The sequence below is a fragment of the Podarcis vaucheri genome (genome assembly GCF_965113315.1).
Source record: "Podarcis vaucheri genome assembly, chromosome: 15".
NCBI lineage: Eukaryota > Metazoa > Chordata > Lepidosauria > Squamata > Lacertidae > Podarcis > Podarcis vaucheri.
In genome coordinates, this window is record NC_138753.1 from 43,721,129 (window position 1) to 43,731,669 (window position 10,541).

The following is a 10,541-nucleotide window of genomic DNA, read 5'->3' on the forward strand; positions in this document are numbered from 1 at the left end:
ATGCAGTCTTGCTGGCAGATGGGCAGGGGAACTCCATGATGCCTCTTCGGCAATAATGCCAAAATGGTCACCAGAGCTCACTTCTAAATACTCCTGCGAAGTGCCTGGTAAGAGCCAACCACCAACTGAAATGACAGGAGGGGAAGCAGTTCACCTGTTCATCTAGGAAGGTGGTGCAGTCATCTCCAAGTAACAGAATGAAGGAGAAGGGCTGCTAAACTGAGAATGGGGGAAAGGAGACAAGACTTTTACTCCAGATTGAAGATTACCTAGAAATTTAATATTTAGCAGCAGGAGAACACCAAGTCCTGCAGCCACCATTCCTCCTACTGTATTCTCACTAACATGAATTAGGCACATTTCCTCCTTAATCCTGACTGTTATAATATAACGATTATTCACGGGCAAAATAAAAAAATTCCTTCCAGTAGCACCTTAAAGACCAACTAAGTTAGTTCTTGGTATGAACTTTCATGTGCATGCACACTTCTTCAGATTATTCACGGGGTTAACCGTGCCCAGTGCATTGGGCTAAGAACTGGAGAAACTAGCAGTGGTGTGCAGTGAAATTTTTCATAGTGTGAGGACGATTGGGGGTGGGGGTCACGCACATTCCTCCCTAAGCTGGACAGAAGCTTCCTGGGCTTTGGGAAGGAAGAGCCAGGCTTTAATACTCTAATTTACTAGGCACATTTAGGGGACTAGCCTAGTCCCCCTGGTCCACTGACTGGTTAAGAGGGGTGCTCTCTGCCAATGATTCACTGCACAGAACATCAGCATCTCTTCGGCTGCATACGCAACATATATTTTAAAGCACACACTCCCCTAGTAAAATATATATTTTAAATCCTGGGAACTGTAGTTTGTTAAGGGTGCCAGGAATTGTAGTAAACTCCAGTTCCTGAGATTCAGGGTGGAGGAAGAATGTGGTTTGAATGTATATGCATCCTTAGTCTCAAGTCTAAGCACCATCATTAGCAGAAACAGCATTTCAGCTGCAGTGCTGAAGCACAACTATTATTAGACTGCATAAATATGTAGAGTGAGTGGATCCTATTTGTAAGTAGTGTAAAGACAAGAAATGGCAATTTGAGGGTATGGGTGGCGGAGGGCAGCCAGCAAAACACGCCCCTCTTGGCTTAAGGGGGGGGGGTTGTCAGTTGCGACCTTTACAGAGATGTTGTTTGTAAGAGCCCAGATGGCACTGCCATGCTGCAGCCCAGCCCGACTTTTGCCCTGCCCGGGACCTGCCCCCCAGTCTCGCTCCCCTGAAGTCAAGGGCGAAGGGGAGCGGCGCTCGGGAGCCACGCGAGGGCGAAGGAAACACATGGCAGCCGCTGCCACTCGGACGGCGGAGCCCCAGCAGCCGGGGGCAACCAGGACTCGCCCGAAAGGGGGCAGCGGAAGGTCCCTCGCGGGGGGAAGCGCGCCCCTCCCGCCGGCTCACCTTGACGGAGTCCACGGGGTACATGACCGTGTGCTCCAGGATGCCGGCCACCGCCCCGGCCATCATGTGCGTGCCCAGGGTGGCGCTGGGGGGCAGGCTCTCGTACTCCTCCTCGCCGGGGGGGCTCTCCACCTCCATCAGCAGCCCGGGACCCGACGCCGCCGACGCCGCGGGGCCGCCCGCCGCCCCAGCCGGGCTGCCGCTTCTGCCCCCGACGCCGCAGCTCAGCGCCATCCCAGCCCCAGCCTCAGCCAGGCGGCAGCTGCTGCTGCCGGGAAGAAGAGAGCGAGCGCGCAGGGAAGGAGGAGGAGGAGGAGGAGGAGGGGAGAAAGTTCACTTCTTCAAGTAACACCCCCGCCCGCCCCCCCCCCCGCCGGCCAATGGCTGCGCGCAAAAGCTGGCGAGGCATTGGCAAGGGCCGGCCCAGCTGCAATCCTGCAGGCGCGCGCCCTGACTCACAGGCCGGCCAGCAAATCCCCGGGAACAGAAAGAGCCAGGCTCTCGCCCACTGGGCGGGATCGGGCCCTGCCTTGTTCCCGCCCCGCTGCAAAGGGGAAAGCCAAGTGCTGTACTACTACTACTACTACTACTATTATTATTATTATTACTATGCCACGCTCCGAATGCAAGCAGGCACAGTCAAGTTGACTTGGGCTGCTGCTGGCTCGAAGGAAGGCGGCTTAACGAAGGCTTGCCGACATAAAATAGAAGGCTCCTCTTCTCCAGAGCGGGGAGTGAGTTAAGGCAGGCGGGCATGCAGCCTGCGGGCTTGCAACGCATGGCAGGTTTGCAAAGAGCAGCGCCTTGTGATGACTTCACGGGGCCAACTCGTGGGCGCCTGCAGGGGCGCGCGGAGACTCCGCGGGGGGTTTGGGGTGCGTTCCCCGCTTTACTACCAGGGTCTCCGCCGTGGCAATGAGGGAAACGCATCCGCATGTAACAAAGTCTCCCGAGCTTGCGTTACCCATTCTGTTTCCAAGGACAGTCAGGACTTGGTGCATATGCTGCTAACTGGATTTCTCTTGGTAGCAGCACCTATGGTTATAGCCACATTTTGGAAGGTGCGAATGTAATGCTGGGTGCAAGAGAATATGGCGTATCAGCCTTACAGAAAAATTGACTCCCAAATAAACACTGGCAAAAGGAACAAAGCAGGAGAATGATGGAGCTTCGTTTTGTTTACAAATTCTCCAGAAAACCAAAGACCCGCTCCAAAGGTTTGTACTAACATGTGGATCAACTCTACAATTCTATGATTCTACGAGTTTTATAGGTGTATACTGCTACAAGTTGTAGTGTGTGGTAAATACAGGAATAAATACAGATTTTCATAATGTATTTTTGTGGATTTCTGGTGAAATAAATAAAATGAAAATAATAAAATGAAGAGGTAGTATAAATATAATTTTAAAAAACATTCCAAAAAATGTCAGTAATAAACTTAAGATGCAAGATGAAGGTATTAAAGCAAGATGTTAAATGGAAAGAAATAAAAACAACTCAGATATCTTAGGCAGTGTACACATGGCAGTTTAAAGTGGATTTGATCCACGCCATGTGTGCATGTTTTCCATGCAACACTGTTCTCATCCAAGGGGCAGCCTGCACTTTCCCATCATTTACTTTGCATTATCCCAAACCACTGAGAGTGATGTAAGAACAAATTCAACATGCCATTCCATGTTATGCATCTGTGGACATATTGTGTGGGCAGGAATTTTTTTAACAGTGCCATCTATCACCACACCACCTCCTCTTGCCAAGGCTGCTGGTGGAGTCAGGAGGGAGGCAGCCACACTTTTAAATTTTATTTTTAACCCACCATTTTGTGGAAGTCTGGTAGGACTGCACAACAAAACAAGTCTGTGGAAATCCATGTGTCCGTGGCAGGTATCTCTTAGCTCAGCGCAGGCAATTAAAAAAGGAAAGTGCTAACCGTCATGCTTGTCCCTTTTTTTTCTTTTTCCCCCTTGTTTTATTAAATTTGCTTAGTAACATAACATTATTATATATATTCTATAAAACAAAGAATACAGAACAAAATTCATTCATACTACAAAGCCTAACTACATAACATTAATATATATGGTTTCTGAAAAAAAGGCTTACATAACAAAATCCATTCAAAATACCATCCGGTTTACTTCCCCCCCCTCCCTCCCCACTCCAACCCTCCCCCCCCGGTCAGGCCTTCCTTCTTCATATTTTTATCCATGTACACAGTCTGTTCATTCGAGCTTGTATGTTAGGGTTGGCTTCCCCTCTTTCTATCCAGTTCCTGTAAAATGCCCATTTATTTGTGATTCTTTGGCATTTATTTTCCCATTTATCCTCTACCACTATCTGTGTAAATATTTCTGATTGTACGTATTCAAAAACATAATCATTCCATTTTTCCATACCCCATTTGGCCTTTTCTTTCCATCCCAAAGCAATAATTGCCATTCCAGCTAGAATCATAATCTTGTACAACTCTTGCTTATTACTCTTTACTTTGTTATTTCCCAGTATTCCCAAAAATAACAAATCCCTATTAACTTCTATGTTTGTTTGAAATTCCCTTCTTCATTGAACATATCTTTTAATTTATAAAATCCCTGATCTTCTAATTTCTTCCACCAACCCGGTTTCCTTTGACCCTCCTGCATATATTTTAATGGTGGCAGTAAGCAGGGCTGAAGCCAACTGAGCAGGACCAATTCCTAAAATGGGTGGTGCCTGAGTCAAAAATGAGGACTGTGGTTTGGCCATCCCTGTCTTAGGACATCAGGGAGAAAAGTTCTGGACTATCCTGCTCACTGTTGCAGCAGTTTCCTACCTGTGGGGAGTCATTCAGGGACAGGAGCATCATAAATGCATCCCTCCCCACACACATTCCACCTGCTGCCTCCAGAATCCTACCACCAAATCTCACTGTGGTCACTTCCACACTATACAGTGAAAGCTCATGGCTTCCCCCAAAGAATATTGGAAACAGTAGTTTGTTAAGAATGCTGTGAACTGTAGCTCTGTGAGGAGTAAACTACAGTTTCCAGATTTCTTTGCAGGAAGCCATGATGGGAATGTGATGTGCAGGTGTAGAAGGGGCAGCTCCAGAAAAGCAAGGTGAGGGGAATGGAGTTAAATAATGTTATTGAGGGATAAACAAGGTAATCCATGCCTTATAGGGTCATGATATCTGTGCCTGAAAGGTGGAAGAGCAATATTTCAGGGAGCTTCCATCAAAGTCATCCAGTTTGGTCTATTTAAGCAAAAGAAATCCTGGACCTGTGCCTGGAGAGCACAGCACAAAAGGAAGAGTGGATGAGTCCAATGTTGTTTAGAAAGGTCACCATGATTTTCTTGCATACACTGAGGCTCTCACTGAATTGTCCTAAGACTGCGCTTCCTGCATTTCATTGCAGTTTGTCCCAGCTATATCTGTTTCCTCCCTCTGCACCCATGTGCCTACCAGCTGATGACAACAGTCCCAAGTGTATGTTGCAGTGATCTCTAGCCCACAATTGTTCATGCCACAATAAATGTGTTGGTCTAGAATGTGCCACCAGGCTTATTGATCCACCCTGTACATCAGGAATAGGGAATGTGTGGCCCTCAACATGCTGTTGGACTCCCAATGTCTATCAGCCCCAGCTAGCATGGCCAGTGGTCAGGGATGATGAGAGCTGTAGTCCCCTCCTTGTTGTACATCCTATTTATGTCCACTGCCTGTGTGCCACTGATGTGGTTGTCCTTGTAGATGTGCTTGTACATCATGATGCTCCTCAAGCCTTCCCCCAACGCAATGGGCCTGTCTGATGCCAAATGTGTATATTTCCTGGTCAAGTAGTTGCTTGCAATTACCTCCAAGTAGAACTGGACCTAGGCCAATATTTTGTGGTTGGGAACATGTAATCATTTCTCCCAGAGAGTGCTTTCATTAATATAGCAATTGCCCTGTGGAAGAATCACTGCACAAATGCTCACAAGCACCTACTGGATACTTCTTTTCCGGTATACTTCTTTAGACTCAGAGGACTTTTATAGAAGAAAGGCAGTTTAGAAATAAATAGATTTAAAACATACCTATCAGCAACCAGGATGGAACAACAGGGTGACCTGGGCTTTGAGATTAGGGAACCTGTGGCCCTCAAGTGTTGTGGGATGACAGATGCCTCTGAACTGTCACTAATTTGCAGGGAGGAGTCACCCACATGCCACAACTTTAGGTTTGCACATTTGAAGTGGATTTTGTCAGGATTTTGTCATCCTAGGACAATAAATCCACTTAAACAAATCAATACACAGACTTTTCATCATTTGGAAAGTGGTGGGGGAATGCATTGAAAACTGTTAATCACTAACAGGAAGGCATGTAAACACTCCATGAGTTCAGGATGAATGCTCTTCGCTGTATAACCTCTCCACAAACAAATCAGAACAAATGCTCAATAAAGACCAGACATAGTCTAAACCAGCGTTTCTCAACCGGGGGCCACAGGTGAAAATCATGTAAATAGAGGGCCATCGGATGAGACTAGGGGGCCACAGAGGGAAGTGAGAAGTGAAGAAAACAGAAAAGTGATCGAGAAAAGAAAACAGAAAAAAAGAAAACAGAAGTGAAGGAAAGAGAAAACAGAAGTAGAGCGAACAGAGAAGTGACCGTGCTTCCCAGTGGAAGGATCGCCACTATGGCAACATCATTTTGCAGCAGGGTTAGTCGGATAAAGCTTTGGGATAAAAGCAAAAGTGTTTTTCATGGCATTTCCTACTTCAGATTTGGCAGAATCAAGTTTCAGTCGTGTGAATTATTTACTCAGCCTAACGCGAAATGACTTTAACATACTGGACAGAGGTGATCTTCGGCTATCCCTCAGAGCAACAGAGCCAGATTGAAAAAGCTTGTTTCTGGTCATCAATCCCAAGGGTCACATTGATCGAGAAATACTTATAGTATTTTTTTTAATGTAACTGCATTCTGTATAAATTATAAAAATTATAAATAAACATGTTCTATTTACAAACAAAACATTTAAATAGCTACCTTTCTGCTGGTAGAACAGGGGGACCACAGGAAGGAAACAAGGTCAGAAAAAGGTTGAGAAACACTGGTCTAAACTCCACATGAGCTTTGTGCCAGCAAATCAGGGTAAATGCTCAATAAACAGGTGCTCTGGAAGGAACCCACAACTCGCCTTATCCTGACTCTTGGCCATTCTGGTTGGGGATGAGGAGAGCTAAAGTCACAAGGAGGGCTTCTGGTCCACCATGCCTGTTCTATGGCATGATACAGGCACCTGTAATCCCAGCTCCTGGGTGCAAATAGCAGCTAGAAGGGACTGATTTATATCTGGAAAATGGCACCAAGGGAAAAAAGATTATTGTTCCCAATGCCCAAGCTAGTAAGGCTGCAGTTCTAACCCACTTAACTGGGACTAAGTAGGCTCCATGAAATTAGATAGGACTTGCTTCTGAGTAGATGTGGCGAGGATTGCATTGTTAGTCTCGCTTAACTAGGTGGATAAGCCTCTTCCACTCTGACCTTCTTCAGCCTCCTTGTCCTAGCAAGCTGGCACACATCCACCAGTTTCCAAAAAGTACAGTTTGTTACTTTTCAACTGATTAGGAAGACTGAGCCAAGCTTATCTTAAGCTACTTTCTAAGAGTAGGAGGTGTGTACTGCCACTTCCCAACTTGGGCTATGTGCATACCGTCCGATAAAGAAGGTGCGGCCGGTTTTAAGCACCCAAGTGGGAGGAAACTTTTCTGAGAAGTGAGACTAGCCCTTGTTATCTAGCAGATCCAGTAGGATCTCTTATCTTCGCTAAAATGCACCCTCCCTAGATGCAGCATTTGTGGGACGCACACCCTTCCCTACGAATCAAGTGGTGGCCCATCGTCTCATGGGAACCGAGGAAACATTGATCCATCTAGTTCATAAGGACATAAGAAGAGGCTGCTGGGTCAGGCCAGTGGCCCATCTAGTCTAGCTTCCTGTTCTCCTGTGTTACTTTGTGGAAGCACCTCAGATGAGTGAATGCAACTACAAACTGTGATCCTTCTTTCAAACCACCTTTAGCTCTCTTGCCAAGCTATTCATTTCTCCTTCCATATGGGTGTATTTCCTTCCTTCCTTCCTCCCTCTCTTTAAATTATGAAGCAAGGAAAGAAAAAATAGAGGTGGCTCACTGAGTTTGGGGCACGACCCACCAACTGAACAGTCTTCTTTCTAGCCAGATGTTTCAGCTGCAGAGCAGTAGACTGAAGATTGTTCCCCCAGATTCCAGAACTTTTCAGACTGTTCCTGGAGCTCACCAGCCCTGATAGATCTTCCAGAGGAAGCCAGTGATGGCACACCAGATGATGCCCAGGCAACCCCCACTCTTCTGTTGCAAATTATGGGTTCCTTCAGGTGACCTGTTTATTCAGCATTCATCCTGATCTACTTGCACAAATCTTTCACAGGGGTCAGGATATGACCTGTCTTCATTGAGCATTCATTCTGATTTGTTTGTGGGGAAGTTATGTGACCATGAGCATTTGTCCTAAATTTATCCTGATTTGCTTGCAGAGTGTTTACATGTCTTCCCGTTAATCATTTGCTCATCCCATATTTTACAATGCATTTCTTCATCCATTTACAAACCACAAATACTCTTTTTCTCTCTTTAAAATAGTGTGGATTTGTAGTGTATTGTTATGAGTAGGGGGGTGGGGCAGTAGGCTGAATACCTGAGTCCCCTTCTAATTATTGGAATAGCTAAGCTAGCATCTCGGTGAGGTGATGGAACAATAAGGGAAACAAAGGAAGTGGCTCTGTGCGAGACAGAAATGGATGGGGCCCCATCACTCAACTCACTACTAGTTAGAAGGACAATGGCAGGATTGAGAGCAGAGAGTTGGAGTGATGTGAGCTAGAAGCAAGGCAGCTTCTTGTGGTGTTAATGCTGTGAGCCTCTCCATTGTAGGCTCAGGTTGTGTATATGTGTAAATAAACCACATCTCATAAAGGCACCACATTCTCCACTGTCCCTCACTCCAAAGGAAACACTGCAGCCTCGCACTGCTCAGAGACTGGGTTGGCTGCAGCAGTATATTATCAGATAGAACATTTTAATCAAGGGTGCCAACTGAAATAAAAGAAGGGGGGCCCAGGTAAGCCCCGTCCCGCATAACTGGTCACAAGACATGGCACACACACACCAATTGAATTGCAATGCCTATTAACTTGGGGGGGGGCTCTAATATTTTATTGGGCAACCGAAGGGACCTTGGCCCCTAGGAGTTGGCTCCTATGACTTTAATCCACTTTAAATTATGGCATGTGTTTGAGTCCTTCCTGCAAAATACTGCCTGGAGGCTCCCTTCAAAATATGAGACAAGATAATGGAACCTTCTGCATAAAAAGCATGCAGTCTACCACTGACCTATGATCACTCTCTTCTGAGCACAGGGGAAGGGGGGCCATTTGACCTTTTCTCCACTCACTGCTTCTTGCTGCAACTCTCCCCTCCCCTTGCAAACTGTTTCTTCCTTCCCAGATGCGTTTTTCCTCTCAGGAGCATGTGCAGTAGGGCACAATCAGCCATGTATGCCCATGTGTGGCTTGGGGCGGACTGCAGTGCAAGCTGTCTCTCTGCAACCCACAATTACCAGGATTCTTTGGGGGCAGCCACACGCTTTAAATGTATGGCGCAGAAGTTATCCTAGTCAGGATATAAGAGATCTGTTTTACTTGATGGGGCTGCGATATTCTGGTGGTAGATCTAAAGGTCCCTTGGCAACCTTATCCTCAGTGAACATTGTATAGCAGCCGGGTTATCAGTTTTTAAACTAGTCTGTCACTGTAGCTCTGCCTTTAGCAGATTGAGATACAGGCATTCACGGGAGATTTCGGTTCATCCCCATTATAAGCCTGCTGATGTCTGAACAGTGTTGTCAGGTGACCTTTGACCATTGGCCAAGCTGGCCAGGCTTGATGGAAGTTGAAGGCCAATGACATCTGGTAGGCCACAGACTCCCCATCCCTGTAGTACAGTGCTTGAATATCAAAGCGGATACAACTGGTCACAGTGATTTGAACTCTGTATGCATTTCTAAGAGTCGCCTAGGAATGATGCAAAAGAGACCAGGGCTCTTAGGCCTTCAGTAGTTGTGCAGAAGGAGGCATTTCAGCAGGTGCAGCTTGCAGGACAATTTATTATTATTATTATTATTATTATTATTATTTATTCAGAGTTTCATCAATACATATGAAAAAACCCAACCCTAACCCAAAAAAGAAAACAATAAAGAAAGAAATAGAAAAAAGGGGGGGGGAAAGAAGTCTCAAATTACATTTTTCATTTGCTTAATTCTTGGACCTCCTCACACCTCCCTTTTTGTATTCTAGTTTAGTTCGTTATTTCAGCAAATTCTTCCCATATTTCTCAATTTTAATTTAAATAGTTAATCTTCACGCTCTATCTTATTTATTAATCAACATAGCCTTTCCCTCTTTTAGCATAACCTATTATCCAATTTACCTTATTCCATTTATCCTTATCTTATACTGAAAGCCTTAAAATTTCAAAAACACATCACATTCCTACTTTTCTCCTTGAAAGCATTTCTACTAAAGCCAATTTAGTTCCTTTCCGACAAAAACCCTCAAATTTCAATAATTTTACACTGATTCCAAAGTTAACATAAAAAAAGAATTTCCCTTCATATTTCTAATTTTCATCCAACGTCCCTTCTTCCTGGTTTCGGGTCGTATCAGTCCTTTCTGTCATTTACTTAGTCCATCAATCTGGAGTTCTAATGTCCGAGGCCCTTAAGTCCCTTCTAGGCCCCTTCTGCAGATTTTTTTGTTCTTGTTTGTACTTACACAGTTCCTTATCTATTGTTGGATTATAAGGAAATGGATCTCCGGAGGGTTCCATCCAATAATAATTTCCATTTTTCTTCGTATGGTTGTCTCCTTCCCCCCGGTTCCACTCCCAGTGTTCATCTTTGTAGTCCAAAAAATATTAATCCAAATAATTGTTCTCCTGTTTCACAGTCCCACTAGAGTAAAGAGCTTCCTTAACTTCAAATACCGTATTTTTCGCTCTATAACACGCACCCGACCATA

At 45.4% G+C, this 10,541-nt stretch overlaps 1 protein-coding gene across 3 annotated transcripts in view; it reads right to left on the minus strand.

The window, feature by feature from the left end:
* Positions 1-1,685, minus strand: part of SLC25A37 (solute carrier family 25 member 37) — a 41,268-nt gene extending 39,583 nt beyond the window's left edge. For 2 of the 3 annotated variants that reach the window (XR_014214075.1, XM_082201173.1), the window contains exon 1: positions 1,448-1,685. Coding sequence is in view for 1 of the 3 variants with exons in the window: in XM_082201173.1 (XP_082057299.1) it covers positions 1,448-1,681 (234 nt within the window). In the remaining 2 variants the exon portion in view is untranslated. Of the gene's footprint in view, positions 1-154; positions 220-1,447 lie in introns of all 3 variants that reach the window. The other variant, XM_082201175.1, reaches the window with a different exon arrangement.
* Between the last annotated feature and the right edge of the window lie 8,856 nt (positions 1,686-10,541).